Source organism: Temnothorax nylanderi, unplaced genomic scaffold (assembly GCF_030848795.1).
Source record: "Temnothorax nylanderi isolate EJ_2023f unplaced genomic scaffold, tnyl_v1.0 TNYL_tig0037_pilon, whole genome shotgun sequence".
Classification (NCBI taxonomy): Eukaryota; Metazoa; Arthropoda; class Insecta; order Hymenoptera; family Formicidae; genus Temnothorax; species Temnothorax nylanderi.
The window spans coordinates 546,825-567,845 of NW_027249099.1; the positions used below are offsets into that span (position 1 = coordinate 546,825).

Consider the following 21,021-nt stretch of genomic DNA (forward strand, 5'->3'; position numbering starts at 1 on the left):
TTGTCGATCTGAATATTAGAACTTATGATGAATAATTTAAAAAAAAGAAATTAATATATTAATCTCAATCTTCTTTATTCAATATAATAAAATGTAATAAATTGCACTTTTTTATATGTAAATAGTTTATCGTGCTATCATTCTATTTAATAATTACAAGTTAATGTAATCGTTTCGAAATTTTAAAAGACACGCTAATCATCATCAAATGTCCTGTGCATTGCGCAATATTCCATTCTCTGCAGAAAATTCAGAAAGCTGAGTCTTCACGTCTTTTACACCTGTAACAATAAGCAAAAAATAAGAGATGATAATTAGAGAAGAAATAGAAATTATTTTTATTGTTTTCTTTATTTTTATTATTCTATTGCACTAAATTTAACTTTTTATATGTTTACGTGGACTTCTCTTTATCATGGCTTATTAGGCCAATAAACAATAAGCCATTACAAATATTCTATTTAATCGAATATGATCCATACAAAAATCGTGTCCTTCCTAGCTGCTTGCGGCGTGACGGACGGTGCTATAGGCCTGTCGAGGGGTAATCGTGGTATGATACCCTTCATGGAGGCCCACTGACCCTCGCAGAGTTCATGAAAGGTCAGACGCAGCAGCGACTGGCCGCCTAGTATACCTGGACCCCTGCATATTGCACCAGCCCCAAATTCCCAGATACTCCAATTGCCTGTCATGATTAAAACCCGCTGTATCTGCAACGGATTGGTCAAATTCGCGAAGCTGGCGAATCTTTTGCGCAGCCAAGAAGCAACGTAAGAGGCACGGCAATCACAATGCCAGGGATTTTGACTCAGACGTACTTGCTGAATCGTGGATACGGCGTCCATGCTACCAGCTGGCAAGAAGGAGAGGTCATTCGATTCCAGTTGCCTAAAGATCATGATACAGCGTAACAGAGAACAGGGAAAAATATTATTTTTTTTATTTAACAAGTAAAAATATATTTCTAATTTGAAATTTATCACAGTAAAGACTTATAAAGCAAATATACAAATTGCAATTCTACATACATATTTCAATGGACATTTGTCGTTATTAAAGTCAGTAATGTTACAATTGTACAAAATTCCAAGTATCGACTCACAGCTTCCGTAAGTTCGGCGTGTCCTCAAAAACTCCTGATTGTAGTATCCTCAGTCGATTGGATTGCAGGAAAAGAGAAGTGAGATTGAACAAGCCGCGAAAAACGCCTCTTACTAGGATTTCTATGCGATTGCCATAGAGAATAAGACGTTCCAAAGATATAGAATTGTTGAATAATCCAGGTGGCAAGTATTTTATGTGATTGTGTCCTAATCGAAGTTCTCGAAGTGCTATCATATCGTGAAAGGCTCTTGCATCAATCTATCACAAAGATCCAAATTGTTTATACTTGAAGAGAAATCTAAAAGCTTATAATATATATTCTATAATAATATATTATAAATATTTTTTTATACAAAACGTATCTTATATAATACATTTATATATTAGCGTTCTCTCTATAATAGTCACTGATGTATTCAATGACTATTCACTGATATCAGTGTAAAGTATGCCATTTCAGTGACTTCACTGATTCAGATTTAGAGAGTTGTAATTTTCAAAACTAAAATCATAATTAAAATTACAAAATATATTTACACGAGATATTCTATTGCTCGATATTTCCAGAATTTCCAATTGTGCCAGGGTCAAAAACAATCCTTTAGGCAGCTCCATTAAGCGATTGTTCCGCATATTCAACTCTTTGAGAGACGTCAGATTTTGGAATACACCGTTAAGCAGCTCTTTCAAACGATTTTCCTCGAGCGCGAGGCGTCTAAGTTTAGTAATATCCCGGAAAATTGAAACGGGTAATCCGACTAGTCGATTTTTACCCAGCAGCAGTTCATCAAGATTCCCGAGACCACGAAATGCACCGGGAGGTAATAACGAAATGCGATTGGAGGAGAGATCCAATAAAGCCAAGTGGCCGTTGCTCAAGAAAAGATCTTCCGGCAAAGTACGGAGTTTATTTGACGATAAATCGCTAAAAAGAATAAAAAAATGTGTATTAAATTTTTAATGGACTTATAAGGAGACGAGAAACATTAAATTTCAAATTGAAACAAATATAACATATCTCAGCAATGTACGTTTAGTAAATCTTTTTTTCTTAGCAAGATGGGCTAAATATAATAAATTTTAATACAGTTACAGACATATATATATAATATATACTTCTATACATTAAACGTTCAAACATTTCTCTTTTACATTTAACTTGTCAAAACAACTAAATAAAGCAACTTGATATTTAAAAAATTGATTCAGTTACGTAAAAGATCTATGAAGGTATTAGTATGCCTAATGAAATCAATTTTTACATTCCTTTTTTAATTTGTTACTAGTTGTAAGCATCTCACTTACAGTATTCGAAGATTCCTTAGTCCAAAAAATTGACTACGTTGCATTTCCTTCAAGAGATTGTTACTCAACCTGACATTTGCGATACTGTGTAATGGCAAGAACAACCTGGGCGCCAAATGCTCGATTAAATTGCTGCTCAGATCTCTGTAATTGACAGTTTCGTTAGTACATGCATCTCTCGATCGTTACATGACTTACAGATGGTGCAACTGCGTCATATTCATAAACGTATCTCTGTGCAGAGCGCTGAGTCGATTACTCCCGAGATCTCTGGAAATACAAATGATATTTCCATTCTCTAACACTAAATATAAATATACATTTTCTTAATAGGAAGAAATTAAAATTACTAAATGTTTTATTATACAAAAAGTCGCGATTTAAAAAACAGAATAATTATTTTATTACGTGCAATACAAAATAAGGAATTTTATTTAAAAATTAAAATGTACACATTATACAAAGTTCTAATTTTATTTATAAATTATATAAAGTAATTCTATCGCGCTTTTAGGGTTCAATAATAATTTCGATTATTTTTCTGAAAGATATCCCATCGGATATCTGTCACACAAACACAACGATGTTATCTTTCAAATTGCTCACAGTCTCAGCACGTTGGCGGGAACCAATTGCGTCGGGGGTAGATCCATCAGATTGTATCTCCAGCAGGACACCGATTTCATTTCCGGTACGCACTTGCACGGTCCCTCGGCACAGACCTCCCAGTCCTCCTCTCTCAAGCTGATCTGCCAAACTGCAAGAGCATCGATAGATGTTTTCATATTTCCATTATATATATGCGAATCGTGAGATTCTTACCGGGATGCTCGACCGCTCGCAATCTGCGTTCGAGGCTCGACAGTCGGTTCTCCATCTCCTCGAAGATCGACATTGATTCGTCCGCGGGCGTCGATGAATATTCCATATCTGCGCTCACACAAGATGTCTCATCTCAAGTTTCGCAGTCGCGTTTTTTAAATCGTATCCGAAACACACACGAAAGATGGTACAGAGAAAGTTACGGTAGTTTCGAAAATTTTGCTTTGGCCCTTTTTCATGCGCGCTAGGATCTACCTTTCGCGACGTATCTTCTCTACTCTAGAATTTTTAGAGATTATACGAAGTTCTCGGAACTTTAGACAAACAAATATGCATTTATACAAAATAATATCTCATAATCTCCACCTAATATTTTACTTTCGCGTATAATTATTAACAAAGGTTTGATTAAATCGCCTCTCTTGCATTCTTCTGTCATTAATTTATGCTGTTAGACTTAATCACCGACGATTATTTAATTCGTTCAATTACCTGCAGAAGTCCGCGTACTCGCGGTGCAGATGTGCGAGACGAGGGAGTACGTGTTCGTCTCGCATAACAAAAGGAAAACAATTGCACAGTAAATCTTTGAGAATAAGTCAGTCATGTCGCGGACAGTTCGGACGAGACGGCACATTGATAGACGGGACAAAGTGCGCCGGACTGAGGATGCGATTCGCAGCAGGCCGTCCTCCTTCATTGCACACGGTCGCATCCTCATTATCTTGGACATTGATTTGGAAGGTAAACTTATTACAACGAAGATTGACGGACAATGGCCCCACGCGTACAGATTACGGCCTTTCAAGCACGTTGCGACGTATACACGCTTAATAAATCAATGTCTGGACGTTTATAGAATTTACTAAAGCCACGTATACGATTTCTGAGAAATAATTGATCGGCATCAAATTATTTTACCAAAAAATCGTGCGTTTATTATCGTATAATAAATATACAGTTAATTTCTACTGAGATAGTACTGCTGTATTTATTTTACGTAGATATAATTAAATAATTTAATAAAAATTATAACTATTAACAAAAACAAGTACAATAGGAAGGATAATTCAATCTCCTTTCCGTTTACAAATTGTAACATGTCTTTCATTATTTAGCCTGTTAGCCATCTAGAAGAATAGTTATAAAGCTTTAACATTTATTTGTCAATCGGTAACGATAGCCTGTCTGGAGTGTGTCGACATCATTCGTCAGCGTCATTCGTCACGCTGCAGCTCCGAGAAAGCGGCGGAAGCATATTATGCAATACAACAGTAACACATGCGTACATTATTATGACTTAAGAAGAAATAAAATAGGGATTGTATAATAGCGTATCCTTACTTCCAGCAAAATAATAAATACGAACAATAACTGAAAGTTTCGTTTATCTTTAATTTATCGAATAGAAAATCTTTTTGTTAACGGTATATCTCAAAATTAAAATGCTCGTAATATGTTACGCTTTCGTGACTGCATGATAAAAACGGCAAAATGGATACAGAGTTGAGAATATATTTTGCCAATTACATGTTTGTGTGAGGACAGATCGCAGATGCGATTAGAAAGCCGGTTCAAATTTGCGTACCGAGAATACATATTCAATCTCTGCACATATACAACTTACATAAGTTAGAAACTGCGTACTACGCACGGAAATCAACTTCGTCGCGGGGAAGGAAGTGATTATGAGAGATAAAATCAATAGTTGCTCATCATTAATATTTATTGGATAGATACGCCTTACATTGTATATTCATTGTACATAGCGTACAGCTTAGCGGCCAATTTTATCGTCAGATTTTGTCGCGTAGTTATATTTAGTTTTCTTGCGTACCACCATCTCTATTCTCTCGTCGTTAGAAGAAGAAAATATCGTTACATCACGATACATTAAGGTATTTTAACTCCAACTATAAATTTATAATAATAATCTAATGGTTAGTCTACTTCGTGTTTCATGGTGCTTTTCCGGAATCGAGTGATTGTTTAGGACAGTCTTACTCCGCCAGATCCAGGGCACTCGCCTTTGCTCTTCACAGCCAATTCTAAAATTGGAGTATAACGTGATTAATGTGATTAATGTAATCAATAATTAATATATCATTACATTAATATAAATAATTATAGTGATTTATATGCTGCTTCCATGTGCTTACTCATGCCATTCTCGCAGTTGTAAATATCCAGAGCGCACTGCGTGCCGAAGGTCTTAGGCTTTAAGCTGGAGTCGACAGGATCGTGAGCGCAAACAGGATCATAATCGGTCCCGCACTCTCGCGCGCAATCCTTCTTATTCTTCTTCGCTTCCTTGGCCGCTTTGATGGCATCTTTCACATCTTTCGACGCGGTCGCCGCTTCTTTGATATCTTTAGGCTCCTTTATGTCCTTCATGGTGTTGTTGATTTTTACATCATCGGGAAGAGCATACGTTTCCTCGCATAACGTGAACATGCTGAGGAACGCGAAGGCTAGGAAAGGTCAAGAAGAGAGGGAGAGAGAAAAAAGAGGATATGAAATTAAATTCATTCGATTTTGATCCAATATTCTCCACGTATCTTTAACCAAACGTTTCTTCCATAAAGTGACACGACGGATTTTGTTTAAATTATAATCGCAATTGACGAATTTATGAATTATTTCAAAATTCCCTATAATAAGAAGAAAAATATCATCGATAAAATATCATCTGATAAAAGATTATCGCTACAGTCGAACGAAATATAATTTCAAACGATTATGTTGATTTTCGAAATTCTTTCTATTAGCGAATTGTAGACGGGATGGTATTACATAAATCCATTGACGGTTTAGCCTGTCGCTGGGACGCTGCGCGGCCTTAATACGCGTCTCTATTGAATGATTGCGGCTTTATTGAAATCAAGGTTTATTTTAAATCGAGATCAGTCCGCTCCTTGCGGCGATTGCGATGTTTCTTCGCTCAAGGCCGTTTACGCCCACGCCCATTTAAAGACATTTCCTTTTGCGGTGAGACTTCTTCGAAAATCTCAAATCCTCTCTCGTGCGAATAACAGTCGCGATTCTGATCCTTCATAAATAATTAATTGAATAGGAAACGCGCTTGCATAATTTTTCGATGTATTGTCGACCAAGATTGAGTTAAACTGAATTTTAATGCGATTTCAAGAGAAGTCTATACATTTCTGAATTTTAATGCGATTTCAAGAGAAGTGCATATACATTAAGACTATAAAAAATTTTCTCAATTTTATTGTTAACATCTTGGTTAACATCTAATTTTAAAATTTCTTATTTTATTGTCTCTGTTAATATCCATATAAAAGCAATAAAGATTTTATAAAACCTTTACAAAGATATGCAATCAACTAATAATGATATAAAATAATATTAATACCGTGTTAAATAATGCCAACATTTTAATATCATATTAAGCTCTTTCTAATATTTTTTAACATGCGCAAATAAATGACTAAGTCAATCTATTAACAGTTAATGAGATTTTGAATATTTATTTGAACGTATTTACTTAATGGACGTTAACTCGAAATTGTTGCGTAAATTATGTATTTAAACCCACTAGTAAAAGATACACTTAGATGATTGCAAAAATAAGCGATTTTGGCGCTGTAAAATCTTAAACAAAGTCGGTGCAGTTTCCGTACCAACTATAACTGCTACCTCCATTGTTCTGGGTGATCGGTGACGGCCCGGTTGATGAAAGTCGATGAAAATCGGTAGTTTCTGACACGAATGGCGAATGGCTATCACGAGAGAACTGACTTATCGTGTCATCCGGCTACGTTTATAAACCGAGTGTGACGGTTAAATCTATCCCCACCTGAGAGAGATTGAGAATACAGGACACATCTCACACTTTATATGACGTAATTGATATGACCCCTGATTTCCATATTTGATACTTTCGCTGAAGAAACGCAGATTGTAACTAATAATTAATAAGTTTTTACAAGCTATAAAATAAAGTTGAATGCCTTATATAAATTCCTAGATAATCTAAATTTTTGGATATTATGTTCGCAATGCAAATTAAAACAACCAATTTTTCATTCTGTATTTTCAATTAAAAGTAATGTTATTTTTATATTATGTACTTATTATTTTATAAAGACTTATAAAAATAATTTGCTACCTCACGCCAATAAAAAACATATTAAACATTACATATTTGCCGATGCATCCACAAAGAGGCAAATAATTTATTAAGATAATGTTTCATTTTTTAGCATACTTTGTTACTTGGCACACAGTGGCACTGAATAATCATAGTATCATAGTGCTGTGAAAGGAAAGATTATTCCTGTAATCTTCTCTAATCGCGTCGTTCCGATTGACGTCGATTACGAGACAGATTTGACAGCGCTCTATATTCGCAGCGAATTTTAACAGATTCTTTTGTATAAAGAAAAACGTACTTTTATGACCTAGCTTTGAGCATTGAAAATCGAAAGAATAAATACAGCATTTCGTATATTAATGGAATAATTTTTATAAATATGCATAAGTATATAAATAAATAATTACTGGAGTAAGGAGAGATGACGCGACGATGAAGCTCGATGACAATGTAAATTTCTCATTGGTCTCTCCGTTCTGTGAGCCGCCTCTCTTCCTCTACGTAACTCTTGAATAAATTTAAATAATCACGCCGAGATTCGTGGAACGTAAATGCTTCGGTGATACGGCACGCAAGTGTCGTGCATTTCTCCGTCGAATTTAAACGAGCGCTGTTTTGCACTTCGTACTTCTCAACGGAGCTTTTTACTATATCTTCGAGGCCGTTTAAAGTTTCCAAGCTGGCAAAGGCTGAAAAATATGGAACACCATTAGCGAAGTACGATGAATGAGTTAAGAAAATAATAATCTTAATTAGCAACGTTTTCGTTTAAAAAGCCTTATTCCAAATTTATTGCAAAACTTTTGTAATTAAAGTTGGAAGTGCAGGGATTTAATCTGAGAACTTACGCGATGAGAAATTTCGTTCCTCGTCGTCATCGTCTTTATTAGAGACCTTCTTCTTGATGATCTCGAGTTTAGGTATAAAGAGCAGCAAGCAGATTACAGCGATAAATTTCACGATCATCTTGAAGATTACCAACTTTAATATAATTTTCGCGATAGTAAATGCGTTTAGTTTGAGAGCGAGCGGCAATCCTAGATCGATACTCGGCAGAAGAGATATGTGAGTCTCCGGAAGCGCGTAGGGAGCACCATAAATTGGAGTTGGAACCGAAGGGCCATATCCTAAGAAAACAAAGCGTGAAGAAAATAAATCGAGTGATCCAAGAGCGCTAAAAATATGAAATCCGAGCTAAGAAAAAAATATTTGCCAAAGAAAAATCAATTCTATTAATTAAAAACGTATTAATCATACAATACATTTGCAAAACTTGTGGAGTTATTTTAAAAGTATAACATAAACGTTTGCAAATTTCAAAAGATTGTACAAAATCTTATTTTAATATAGCAAATAAAAAATGATTAAAAAATGTAATTAAATTCTTCTCTCTCTCTCTCTCTCTCTCTCTCTCTCTCTATTGTAATATAACTTTTTAATGAAATTTTATTGTAATAATAGATTTATCATAATAATGCACATTATAACGCACATTTAAGTAGGTCAAGTAATTGAAACTTTTATTAACTTAGTTATGCAAGCAATTTAAGCTTTTATAAACCTAATAATTAAAATTTTAACTTTCGTGGCCGATAATACCTCTCGCCTCACCTTGTTGGGGCGGTAAGTAGTTTCCGGGTGGTCCATACGAAGAAGTCTGAGGATAAAACGAGACGCCGTCATTCGGCGGTCCGTACGAATTCTGCGGCGGGCCGTAAGAATTCTGCGGTGTGTTGTAATCCGACGGCCTGAAGGGTTGAGGATAAGAGTCGCTGGGTGAAGGAGGGCTGTTGGGTCCGCCGTAGGTGATTCGCGGGCTCTTCGACGGGTACGTCGAATCGGGCGAACCGTACTCGGTTTCCGGCTTGTAAATGGGACCCTGCACGTACTCAGCTCTCCTATTTGCCTTTATCTTTGAGTCCGTCTGCACGATCCCCTCTCGCGGATCGTCGCTGTTACGCGAGTGCATCAGTGCCTGGAGATAGCTGTCCCTTTTCGCAAAAGCGGCCTTCGGGCTTTTGCCGGCCCAAGGCTTGCGGCTGTCGACGTAAGAGCCGCGAAAGCCCGCATCCTTCGGGACGGGTCTTCGGGAAGCGGCATGCTCTCCGGAAGACACTCGACTGATGATCATGGGAGACGCGAGGGGAGTAACTTTTGTAGAAGCGACGTCGTTGGAGTCGGCGACGATCGACGCCTTGGTCGACAAAGAAGGACCGAGGACTAGATCCTTCCCCAGAGTTATCGACGCTTCGGATTCTTTGGCCTCTATCTTCAGGGTCGAGGCACCTGGTGTATTCTGATAATTCGCGGGCACAGGTTCGTGAGACCAGACCAGGGCGGGGTAGAGCAGAAAGATACTTAGAATCCAACCGAATCGCTGCTTCCGCGCTCGGTAATGAGACATTTTGATAGTAAGCTCGTTGAAAAAATATGATCTGCAATAAGAAAACGCATAAGTAGTTTCCATAAACTATAAAATCTTTAATGATATTTTTATAGCTGCTGCTTCCAGCAATGGCAGCAATAACAATAAAAACGTCCAATCTCGACGATTCAATGCGTTTTGATAGGTTAGGCTTAGCAATTGGCAATAATAGACTTTTGTTGTTCTTTACGTATGACACTTGATTAACTTGAATAAGATATCAAACCTTACAGAATTTAATTACAATTTGATAATTATCACAACTCTTTATACATGATTCTATTTTAATAGATAACACGACAGTGGAAGAGACTTGTTAGAGATTCTAAATGTGATTCTTTGAATCGATTTTAATTAGAAAAGGAAGAGATGGGCAAGTAGTACAAACAAGCGACACGACACGAAATGCCTTCTAGATGAACGCAGAAGATTCCTCTTGAATACGAAATGCAAGCAAATGACGCGCATACTAAACGCGTAGCGGTCTTCGCCCCTTTTTAGCGTAGTCATTTCAACAATGACCTTAATTCGCGCAAACATGAGAAACAATAGAACAGTTGCAGTTTACAACTTTACAATGGGCTCTCGTTATATGTATAATTTGTCATTATATCACTATTTGTATTGCTATCTAAATTTATTAGTGTTTCCATTTATAAAGTAAGTTTAAAATCAAGCTGTTACAAAATAGCAAATTTTTAAATTCATGTGATTGTACAATAATATATTACTACAATCAATAAAAATAATTATTGACAAAGATAAAGTAATATTTAAAATAAGATAAGTTAATTAATTTTTAGATAGAAATAGCCAAAAATTTTGTTAAGCTTTTATATCGTACAATTTATATATAAAAATTAATTAAAATGTCTATAAAAAAATTTTTAATTATATGATCATATCGCTTTTATTTATGTACGTAAAATTTTATTTTTGATATTTACTTATTAATTATATAACGTTGTATCAACTTTTTTATACCAAAATGTGTTCATGATATCTGCTAAAATAAGTAAGCCAAAGAACTGTGAATGATGAATATACATACGTTGACTATTTTCACTTAAAAAATAATTTTCCGCTTCCAACGTGGACTTTTAACTCCTTAGTCACTCTCTAGGATTCTGGTTTCTCTTTCTTCTCCATAAATCTGTTCACTTGCAAGTTATTTACCCTTATGTCAAACACAAAACATATAGAACTGTTCTAACGAATGACGAGCTCACGAAACATTCTTGCTGACACTCATATCGATCAACGCTCGTGAATAAAAAACCATCGCGTTCGCTTCGTCTATATATGCTGTTCGGATTCGGAAGGGGCACGAGATTCACGTTATTGGGTTACTATTCCACCGTGCCCCTTCAACAATACTTCCAGCACAACCATCGATCGATCGCTTCCGTCCATTGTAAAATATGTCAAAATCGTTTCAATTACCTATCTCTGTATTCAAGAAGATATATTCTAGTTATTTATGTTGCAATGTAGAAATTATAAATATATGATTTCATATGTTGTTATTATTAAAAACTCTTCTCAATACTATTTTAAACACTGATTTTATATATTTTAATAATAAAATAAAGTTCTGATTTCATGATCAGTTACTATTAACAGTAAAATAAATAAAAAAAATCTCTTTTTATGTATCTCTTATTTGCAATAATTTTAAGAAAGAGAAAAAAATATGAAATTATTTTTAACGAGCACTCCCGATGATTCATGAAAATATGACATAAAACTGGTTTTTCTGGTATTTATTATAGATTATTTTCTGATATTTGTTATAAGCTTGTTAAAAGCTTTGTTAAAAGCTTTAAAATGACAATGGTAGGGGTCAAAGGCATGGGTCATTATTATGTGCTGGACGATGCGGTTTATAACGGTGTCACTATCCTTCAAACCTCTTACAATACTTTGATCCAGTGGCACACTTTTAGTGGCATTCTTTTGGTGATTCTATTATCTTCGGTATGTATGTAAATGCAGTGTCCGATGAAAGTCTTGACGATCAGTACTTACATTCATGTACCTGCGCACTTTGGCAACCAAAACAGGTGCAAAAACGGGGAAACATTCTTTTATACTATATCGCTCTTTATTCTAAAACTATTTCTATTAATTATTTTTAATTGTAAATAATGTGAAATTTTTTCCACGCAAATTTAAATGAAAACTTCTAGAGATAAATGTTGCCAATAAGAAAATTAATTTATATCTTTTTGTCAAAATAAATGATTTAATTTTGTAAATTATCTAGTTTAATTATATAATTACAGTTGAAGATTTATCGCGTATTACGAATATACGTGAAAGGATTGTCAAACGCAGTCTCTATGGCCACCCTCGATCAATATGCTAGCCTTTCGAGGTCTCTCAGCAACCAAACACGATGGTTAACACGTGCAAAATTTGCTTGCCGTACGAAAGTAGAATTGGGAACTTAGGAACAGTGCAAAACGATAAAAGTTTTCGAAATGTCCTGGCAAATTAGAAAATATAGCAAAATGAATTTTTCAACAACCGAAACAAGGTACATTTTATCTCACCAAAGCTTGGTGAGTGAAGAGTATTTTTTTTTAATATAGTTCACATTATTGTACAGGTGGATGAAGTTTGGAAAATCTCATGACTTCGTCTTTGTTGGGAAGGAAACCGTCGCAACGGCTTCCGGCATTTACGTGAATTTCCTGGATCTGAATACGAGAGAGAAACGAATCGAGCGGTTCGACAACAAGGAAAGGGGCGACGGCGCGGCGTGTTTAGCTGGACATCCGGTACATATGATACACACAATTACATTTATAAATGTAAAATGACAAGTGTCACGCTGCATACGCGCTATTTATTATTTAATAAGATGAGTAATTTTGAATTTTGCCAGACAGTCTCCATGTTTTCCTTAGTCGAGAGGAAACCGAATCCCAAAATATCAATATTCATGTATCCGACGCTACAAAGGATCTCCAGGTGCGTACCGCCGGACAGAATCAACGGCTACTTATCCTGTTCTTTCGTTGGTACGGAGTATCTCGTAAGCCTGACTAGCTTTCCCGATTTTCGACTGATCGTGTGGCTCTGGAGAACCGGGAAACACGTCGCTATGCTTAACACAAAGACAGACAATCTTGTGCAAGAAATTTCGTAAGTGTATTCTGTACCTTTCTGCAATATAATTCTTCACAATTATTAATATAAGCTTCAAGAGTTTGTTCCTTCAATTTTTCTATGATTAGAAAATGTAATGAATTATTTGGTCTCACTAGCTGTTCGCCGAATCCTCCACATTTGATATCGCAATTCGGAGCCGACGACAATACACTCTCGATCTATCAGGTGCACACGTGTTCGAAAATTGTAAGCATACATCGCGTGAACGCGCCACTTTCAGGACACAAAATTGTGTCTTCATCCTGGACGCCGGAAGGAAACCTGTTCATCTCGGACGAATTCGGGAATGTATGGCTCGTGGCGATTGAAGCTAATAAGTTGTACTCGGTAATAAAATCGAAAATACTCGAACGTCCAAAAAATAAACCGATTGTCATCACTCATAAGAGCGGTGTAATAGTTGTGAACACCAATAGTGAAATTATGGTGCGTATTAATGAGTATTTAATACAATTTAATAAAAATACAATTTTTAATAAATCATACATGTTATTTTTATTTTATTTTCTGATATATTACAATTAACAATGTTTTAGTTTTACAAAAAGACGTCCGCGGATTGGAACGTAACGTGGAAATTTATGTGGTCGATCTCGACTTTCTATTCTATACACGTAGGAAAACAACATTGTTGCAAAGATGGGGTTTTACTTCACTCCAGAAGCGGAGAAATTTTTGAAATCTGCACGCAACACGACAACATCCCTCACATAGAAGTTATTTATACGGACGAGATTGAATACAAAGCGTTATTTTCTATATCTCAGCGAACAGATCACGTCGCGGCGGTGGACGGGTTAGATCGTCTGTGCATTTTCGAGTTACTGACCGGCAAACTGACAGCGAGATTATCTCTGAAGCACCATGGTGAAGGTAAAGTCAAATATGAAAAAACCCTAAACAAACACTTACTTTTTATTTGAAGCATGTTATAAAAGCATTTTTTAAATTAATTAAGTTAACATATATGTAACTTATTTATTTTTATTTTTTAATTAATACACAGAATTAATATATTTAATAAAATAATTATTTCACATTTTTTTGGTAAGAATTAACCGATATATTATTAATTAGAGTCATCTTTTCATTATAGTTCTTCACGTAGCTTCACATCCTACTTTACCAATACTTGCGTCATGCAGCGTTGCTGGCAATTGTATTCTAATCGATATCACGAAAGTTTCATTGGTTAAAATTTTTAACTGTTTTCATCTTTATGGAGACTTCTTGGATAAAATAAAATTTTCGCGTAATGGCGAACTTTTGGGAATTGGCAATTCTCAAACTGGCATGATATTTATTATTGGCAAACGACTTAAACAGCAGCGCATAGATGTTCTAGGATTTATAGAAATTGATGGATATGTAAGATTATATAAAATTATATAAAATATTTTATTTTTTAAAACATCTTTTATAATTTATGTAAATAAATTATGTAAAAATATAGATGCGAAAGTTAATTATGTCTTCGTAGAAAAACAGAATTGGAAATAATTTGGTGTTTTCTTTTGTTTGTAGATCGCTGATTTTTTGATATACGAAAGAAACGACAGAAGAGATTGTTTTGAGATCTTAATCCTAGCAACGACTAATCCTTCTATAGCTTCGATCGGCGGCAACAAAGTAATCGTATATACTTGCGAGATCTCGATCGACTTCTGCATGCGTGTTATTTGCGTGATAGACTTATCAAGACCTTTCAAGACTCTCTATCACGGATGTAAGCCTCTGGAGATATTGAGTGTACCCTCTTTGTCTAAACAATTACATCAAATGGAAATACAGGTCAAACTACATTATTGTTTTATAAAAATAAACCACATAAAAAGAATAAGCCAACATTTTTGTATTGCATAATTTAAATAATTATAGAGGTACATTTTTGCACTCTGACAGAGTTTTCGAAAATCCTGTCATGTTTATTTTAATATCTATTTTTCAAATTCTGGAAAAAAAAATTAATTTATCAAATTTCTTTCGCAGAATGATTTTCAAGATATCGTCCTCACAAACGCGCTGTCCTCCATGCATCAGCTGAGAAAGATCGGGATATACGTAACCGATTCTCGAGTCATAACATATGGATACGATGGCTTGATCATAGTCAGAGATAGCATGGAACTTCGCAAAGTGACCGCGATTTTTATGCCACATCATCGCAGTCAAGGAGGCGTAAAATACGCGATTTCTTCGCGTTTTGGGGAAACGATCGTCTCTCTCGGTAGAAATGGCGATCTCGTTGCCCATCGAATTCGGTACTTTGTCTTCGCTTGCTCTCTAGGCTTCCGCATTATTCAAATTATTTACAAAATTACGAAGATAAATCTAAATTAATTTAATTGTACGACAGCTTACCGGAGACAAAGACAAATTTGGCAGAAGTCGAAGCTGCGAGTGTGCATTTAACGATCGAGGATTTCATTTCCGATCCAAACGAACTGTACGATCGAGGAAAGGAAACCTGGCTGGATAGTGTAATTGCTGCTAAACTGAAAGCTGAGCACGACGAAGCTCTACCTCTACGGGCTTCTATTGTAGCCGATCTTGAGAAGATTAAAACGCAAGTAATGTCTCTTTTAAGATTCGATTCTAACTTGGGTTTAAAATATGATATAAGTTTTGCAATAGATACGCGAGCTTCTCAATATAAATGAAGGAGAGTCACCGGACGCTCGTTTGCCGATCTCGGCTTTCGATTTGGATCGCGAATCCCGACAGCGGAGAATAGAAGAGGCGCGACTTGAACGAGACAAGCTGTATCGAAACCTCGAGGATAATTGCTCTCAACGAGATCAGGTGACGTCGAATCTGCGCGAAATATTCTGGGAATCGTTGGAAGTGAAACCATGCGCTCTTAGATTAATTGGTGGCGATGCGATCGTTCAAAATTATCTTCTCGTTGTATCGACTCGAAAGATGAACGATTTCAAAGTATGGGATAGACTTTCTGCGGATGCTGACGAATTTATGTACAGGTAATTATTTTTATCTTTTTTATATTAATTATTCATCGTATTCTGATAAGCAATGACAATCATAATCATTTCTCTATTTTCTTATTATATTTTATAATAATCTTACGACGTGGTATAAAATGTATTTAAAAATTTATAATAGCAAATATAGTTTATAAGTATAAAATATTATTAAAATACTACAAATCTTAAAAATAACAATCTTTCTAGTTACGAAGTGTATAAGGGATCATGTGAAGATGACTCAAGACGAGGATCTACGGTAATTTCCGATAAAGGATCTTCAACTAACAATGCCGGAAGCAAAACACATCAAATGGCTAAAAGATGGTACACACACGCGGATGAAGATGAAAAATTATGTATATCGGGTGTCACGACGCATAAATGGATTGAGGACGAAAGCATAGCTTCAACACATCAGCTATTGATTCCGCATGACAGCGATCTCGAATCTATCCTGCAGAAAGATATTATAATTGAAAATCGAGAGCGTAAATTAAAGGTGACAGCTGCCATAAATCTATTTGACAATATAATTACATTACGCAATACTAAAAACATAATTAGACATAATTATACTCGATTATTACTTCAGAAACTTATATAATATTAAAATTAATTTTTTAGTCGATCGTTGACATATGTAACTGATTTAAAATTTATATAAATTAAATTTTTTTCTCTAAATAGATGCATTTCAATAATCTCTTTGAGGAAATGAAACGCGCAAAGGAATGTGTATTAAAATGTGCAAAGGAGCGCATCAACAGGCTCCGATATTGCGCGTCTCAATTGAAGACAATGTTTGGAATAAATTCCGTTCTGGAACCAATCGAGATCCCATCCTGGAACGTCGAAGAAATATCTGATTACATAATTATGGTAAAAGATCACGAAGTATTTGAAAAACGGTCACGGCGAGGAGAATTGAAAACAGTTGACGAGGATCGAGAAGATGAAAGTAAAAACGAAAAAATCAGTGACTTTTATAAAATAACTGTAGAAAAAATGATGGACGGTGTATTAGAACCTAAGTGAGTCGGTGAAAATATGAAAAATAATTGCACAGTAATTGATACAAATAGACTTGTGTTTTTCTAACAATAACTTGATATTTAAAGTTAAAAAGAACGTTCTGTTTTAAGATGGGAAGATGAGGTGAAGAAGGAAATATATGTGCCGGACTGCCTAATTGCGAAGAATCCTTCGAAATACACTGACGAGGATATCGCAGCTATCGCGGCGTATAAAACTAAAGTGCAGGCGTTGCAAAAAGAACGAGAAAAATATAAAGCGACCCTGCAGGCTGATATTATAGAAACGAAAGGTCAGAGTCGAGAAATTTAAAAGAATAAATAAAACAATCGCGTTTATATTAAAATAGAATAATCGTCTTAAAATAATCTGCGGATCACTGACGTTTTTATATGTAAAATGTGCATTTTAGATGCTTTGCAAAAAGACATCGCTGCATTCAACGACAAATTAAAAGATCTAGAAATGAAAAAGATGCAAATTGAATGCGCAATCCTTCAGGAGAGACTGACAAGGATACGAGCGATCCGAAGACATCAAACTATGGTCGATGACAGGCAAGAAATCGCTCGTCTCGCCGACGAGGAGTTAGCGCCGGCGACGCGAGAGGCACGCAGGCTCGTCGAGGAGTGCAACTCGCTGGAGATGGTCGTGTCGGAGCTAAAAGTTCGATACGACAGCCTGTGCAAAGCGGAGAAACGCCAGGAGGCCAAGTTTCGCGGCGAATTCGCGGAGTTGAAGCAACCGATAGTGGAACACTTGCTCAGACACTACAAAAAACGACCCAGAGCTGCTCGGCTTACTACCACGTCGGTCACGTATCTGACGGAGGTGGCGAGATGCGTCGCGGGCAGCGAGAAGTCGGACGTCTTACCGCGCGAATGCCTGGATTTCCTCAAAGGCATGGATGCCTTGGACTCGATGCCCCGAAATCTACCGTCGCAAATTAACGCCGATTATTGGCGAACAATGTGCAGATTGAGAAGAATGAAGGTCGAGGTGGAAACGAAGGTAAGGAAAAAAGCTCACGAGATAACTGATTTAGTAAAATATGTACAGTCCCGTAATAATAATTATATTATTAAATTGTCTAAACAGTAATTAAAGATCCTTAATCCGAAAATATCAAATATAGAAAATATTAATTTCAATTATTAATGCAACACCCGAAAGTTTCGAGAGATGAAACGGAGGTGTACCACTTTCTTTTTCTCTTTCATAACGATCGTTTTAAGCTGACTATAATAAAAAAAAAAAAAAGGAGAAGTTGTAGCATTGCCAAAAAGAGCGGTACTTAATGTCGAAGGTGAGATGCTGCGCGGTAGAGATGGCTGAGGCGGAGCAGACGCTGTCGTTTTATCAGAAGGCGATGCAGTCGGCTGATAACGCTGCGGCGTGCAAGAAGGTCAGCTTGGATGACATGGAGAAATCCTTGACGCAGCTCGCGCAGGAAATGGAGATTCAACTCGTTTTGAAAATGGGCCAGATCGAGGTGCCGCTGGGAGGTTGTCCCTCCGACTACGCGAACGCCGTTCTCGTGACGCGCGAGGAGCTTTTACGGGTCAACGATTGTATCGTCGAGACTGGGAAACGCAAGCTGGCAGCGATGTATACATCCATGCACTTGCGGAAGGTCGTGTCGCAACACGAATGGCAGCATGCTTGCGCGAAAATGATATTGGAGGATCTGCAGCGGAACTTGAAAGATATCCGAGAGTTCAAGGTATAGAGAACGGGAAGAATGGGAAGAGGAGCGTTTCTCTCCTTATAAAATTTATTATTATTATATTTATTATTATATTTTGTTCTATATCACAACACAATTACTTAATGTCAAAGGATTATATTGTTCCTTGCGTAATTTTAGATCACGAGAAACGTGCTTGAATTTTTGAGCAATTATCCCTGCAGCGTAAATTTGGAAAGAGATTACGAAAAGATGCAAGCCAATTTGCGAACATTTCGAAATGTGAGTACCGCTTTATTGTTATTCCAACTGTTCGGTGATTTGAAAAACTTACAGTCTCTGTTTCCAGAAATTTCACCAATTGTTGGAACTGGAACAGGCGCGTCTGAAAGAAACGAAGCGACTGATGGCCAAGTGGAAGAAGAAGAACGACAAGATGTCACAAGAGATCAAGATGAAGTCGTCAGACGTCGAAGAGCGTCGCAGGTTGCTTAACAACCCACATCGTAAGAGAGACGAGGAGTCTCGAAGGATGAGACTCGCGGCGATCGCGAGACGTACCAGGCTTGTCATGAAAGCAGAAAACAATTATGAGCAGCTGCTAATCTTACACGCTCACCTCGAGGTCTTGAAGTTGCGAACGTATCCGACCTTGCAGTTTAAAACCGCATAAGACTCATATGTCGAGGAAAAAGATCTCGCGCGAGCGTCGAGACTGCCAGCGCTGCAGCAGACGTCGACTTAATTTTCTCGACATTAATTTATGAAAACCGCCTTTTTTCTGCTGAATAATAAAATTGTTCTATTTATGCATTCATGAAGAAGTGTATAAACACAGAGTATACCGAGTACTGAGGCTATGTCGGATGCATCCTTAATCAGTTGGACCGCTGAATTGCAGATTTATGTAGATCCATGTGTAATATGTATGGTAATACATGGCGATAGTTTCATATTACGTTTGTCATTGATACTTATTATTTCGATCTCGATCCCGCGAAAAACCATATACATGCAATGAAGGAAAATTATTGGTTCCAAGAAACGAATAAGGAAAGTGATATTGCTGCGTCTGAATATTTCTTAGTAAAAATAGAAGAAGGTACACACACACACACACACACACACACACTCTCTCTCTCTCTCTCTATATATATATATATATATATATATATATATATTCTTCTCTATATATATATATATATATTCTTCTAATATTAAGGTATTTATCTACTTAAAAAAATTTTCCACAAATAGTTAAAATTTTTAATAAAACTTTTAACTAAAATATAGAAATTGTATTTTCTATCCCAATTTTCTAAGGTATAAATTTTTTTATCTATGTGTTGAATTGTGTAGAAAATACCCGATATTTTTATTGTATTGAACTTATTCGTACCAGCATTATTATTGCTTATCACGTCAATTTTTTTAGAAAAAAGTCTCGCTACACCAGCAATCCCGATAACATGATTATCGAAGTAAACTGTAATCGCTCTCTATAAGTCTATTTATTACATAATGTTATTCCATATTGCAGATAACCAATTAACACTTTCGTACTGATAAACTTATTTTTTAATAGATTATTCTTTATGAGTAACTACTTATGTGTATCACAATACTGTGTCATTTTGACATTATTTATAACTCGCGGTTCAGAGATTACTTATCGGGTGCCGTTTTGTAACGATAAAATATAAGCACAAACATGGGTTGTTATTTATTTGACTGGTGATCTATTGACAGGAAAAGAGAGAAAGAGAGAACCGCAAATTTAGGTGGCATGTGAAGATAACGGGGGGGAATTACCGTCCGGGACTTTCCTCGTATCAACGAAGGTCCACGCAGTTTTAACTTCGCGATGTGCAATGTGCATTAACATCACAACATGATGCGTGCGTGTGTGCGTGCGTCGCATCTTCGAAGAGCGACCGAAACGAAGGATGCGAATTTGCCGAACAAAGCCGCGCGAGGATACGGGTTAAACTTGAAACGAGGAGGCAAACAGGGACCGGACCGATGGAGAAAAATTACTTCAAGGTTTTCCATCCACGATGCCGATGGTAACTTTCCAGGATGGGCGAGGAACCCATCCTGGAAAGTTACCGAGAGTTGAGTTAACGACCGCGGCCAATCCAAGCCCGACCGAAGCTTCAACGATTATCTAGATCTTGTACTTTTACGAACAGGGTGATATTTCTCATCGAAAACCGGAATAATTTTTCCTCCACAAGTTAATTAAATGCTGTGACATCTTTTCTTTGACGTCTGAAATTCACATGTATAGGTACTTAGTTGAAATTCTGTTATCTTTATTAATTGTTTATGATTATAGAAGAAACTCTATTAATGTACATTC

General features: G+C 36.3%; 4 protein-coding genes across 9 annotated transcripts; 1 reads left to right on the forward strand and 3 right to left on the reverse strand.

Moving 5' to 3' along the window:
- Positions 1-56: 56 nt before the first annotated feature.
- On the reverse strand, positions 57-4,809 carry LOC139771233 (uncharacterized). Of its 3 annotated transcripts, none has more exons than XM_071703861.1 (9): positions 3,727-4,809; positions 3,235-3,342; positions 3,019-3,169; positions 2,611-2,682; positions 2,413-2,556; positions 1,645-2,032; positions 1,106-1,365; positions 483-891; positions 57-281 (listed from the first exon to the last, which is right to left on the reverse strand). In XM_071703861.1, exons 1-9 carry the CDS (start codon positions 3,965-3,967, stop codon positions 276-278), a joined length of 1,779 nt encoding a protein of 592 aa, XP_071559962.1. In that variant the 5' UTR covers positions 3,968-4,809; the 3' UTR covers positions 57-275. The 3 variants fall into 3 exon arrangements, with proteins under 3 accessions (XP_071559962.1, XP_071559961.1, XP_071559963.1); XM_071703862.1 differs by lacking the exon at positions 57-281 and having other exon boundaries at positions 490-688; positions 822-891; XM_071703860.1 differs by having other exon boundaries at positions 57-891.
- A 133-nt stretch (positions 4,810-4,942) lies between these two features.
- LOC139771243 (uncharacterized) lies at positions 4,943-7,038 on the reverse strand. The gene is made up of 3 exons (XM_071703876.1): positions 6,879-7,038; positions 5,394-5,705; positions 4,943-5,282 (listed from the first exon to the last, which is right to left on the reverse strand). Exons 1-3 carry the CDS (start codon positions 6,898-6,900, stop codon positions 5,224-5,226), a joined length of 393 nt encoding a protein of 130 aa, XP_071559977.1. The 5' UTR covers positions 6,901-7,038; the 3' UTR covers positions 4,943-5,223.
- On the reverse strand, positions 6,954-19,132 carry LOC139771238 (uncharacterized). 4 transcript variants are annotated; one of them, XR_011717888.1, is made up of 5 exons: positions 18,994-19,132; positions 8,963-9,786; positions 8,200-8,478; positions 7,759-8,040; positions 6,954-7,054 (listed from the first exon to the last, which is right to left on the reverse strand). XR_011717888.1 is itself a non-coding variant. In XM_071703869.1 (5 exons), the coding sequence occupies exons 3-5, from the start codon at positions 9,753-9,755 to the stop codon at positions 7,811-7,813; spliced, it is 1,302 nt and encodes a 433-aa protein (XP_071559970.1). In that variant the 5' UTR covers positions 9,756-9,786; positions 10,828-10,936; positions 18,994-19,103; the 3' UTR covers positions 7,388-7,810. The 4 variants fall into 4 exon arrangements, 3 of the variants coding, with proteins under 3 accessions (XP_071559970.1, XP_071559968.1, XP_071559971.1); XM_071703869.1 differs by lacking the exon at positions 6,954-7,054 and adding an exon at positions 10,828-10,936 and having other exon boundaries at positions 7,388-8,040; positions 18,994-19,103; XM_071703867.1 differs by lacking the exon at positions 6,954-7,054 and having other exon boundaries at positions 7,388-8,040.
- LOC139771226 (cilia- and flagella-associated protein 43) lies at positions 11,768-19,621 on the forward strand. The gene is made up of 17 exons (XM_071703849.1): positions 11,768-12,315; positions 12,388-12,559; positions 12,667-12,926; positions 13,049-13,379; positions 13,490-13,826; positions 14,050-14,321; positions 14,478-14,744; positions 14,943-15,214; positions 15,310-15,523; positions 15,588-15,934; positions 16,145-16,439; positions 16,628-16,971; positions 17,083-17,264; positions 17,385-17,983; positions 18,279-18,695; positions 18,840-18,941; positions 19,009-19,621. Exons 1-17 carry the CDS (start codon positions 12,260-12,262, stop codon positions 19,330-19,332), a joined length of 4,791 nt encoding a protein of 1,596 aa, XP_071559950.1. The 5' UTR covers positions 11,768-12,259; the 3' UTR covers positions 19,333-19,621.
- Positions 19,622-21,021: the final 1,400 nt, after the last annotated feature.

What these genes read in the sequence shown, in the direction of transcription:
- LOC139771243 (XM_071703876.1), bottom strand. Translation starts at nt 6,900, where the DNA reads ATGGAGGTAGCAGTTATAGTTG. An exon ending in GGAGGTAGCAGTTATAGTTG is followed by an intron (nt 5,706 to 6,878) that starts GTACGGAAACTG and finishes GACCTTTCCTAG; the next exon opens with CCTTCGCGTTCCTCAGCATG. An exon ending in CAACTGCGAGAATGGCATGA is followed by an intron (nt 5,283 to 5,393) that starts GTAAGCACATGG and finishes CTCCAATTTTAG; the next exon opens with AATTGGCTGTGAAGAGCAAA.
- LOC139771233 (XM_071703860.1), bottom strand. Translation starts at nt 3,967, where the DNA reads ATGTCCAAGATAATGAGGATGCGACCGTGTGCAATGAAGGAGGACGGC. An exon ending in ATGACGCAGTTGCACCATCT is followed by an intron (nt 2,557 to 2,610) that starts GTAAGTCATGTA and finishes TGTCAATTACAG; the next exon opens with AGATCTGAGCAGCAATTTAA. An exon ending in CTAAGGAATCTTCGAATACT is followed by an intron (nt 2,033 to 2,412) that starts GTAAGTGAGATG and finishes TATTCTTTTTAG; the next exon opens with CGATTTATCGTCAAATAAAC.
- LOC139771226 (XM_071703849.1), top strand. Translation starts at nt 12,260, where the DNA reads ATGTCCTGGCAAATTAGAAAATATAGCAAAATGAATTTTTCAACAACC. An exon ending in TCTGAAGCACCATGGTGAAG is followed by an intron (nt 13,827 to 14,049) that starts GTAAAGTCAAAT and finishes TTTTCATTATAG; the next exon opens with TTCTTCACGTAGCTTCACAT. An exon ending in GACGGTGTATTAGAACCTAA is followed by an intron (nt 16,972 to 17,082) that starts GTGAGTCGGTGA and finishes TTCTGTTTTAAG; the next exon opens with ATGGGAAGATGAGGTGAAGA.
- LOC139771238 (XM_071703867.1), bottom strand. Translation starts at nt 9,755, where the DNA reads ATGTCTCATTACCGAGCGCGGAAGCAGCGATTCGGTTGGATTCTAAGT. An exon ending in CTACTTACCGCCCCAACAAG is followed by an intron (nt 8,479 to 8,962) that starts GTGAGGCGAGAG and finishes TTGTTTTCTTAG; the next exon opens with GATATGGCCCTTCGGTTCCA. An exon ending in GGAACGAAATTTCTCATCGC is followed by an intron (nt 8,041 to 8,199) that starts GTAAGTTCTCAG and finishes CATATTTTTCAG; the next exon opens with CCTTTGCCAGCTTGGAAACT.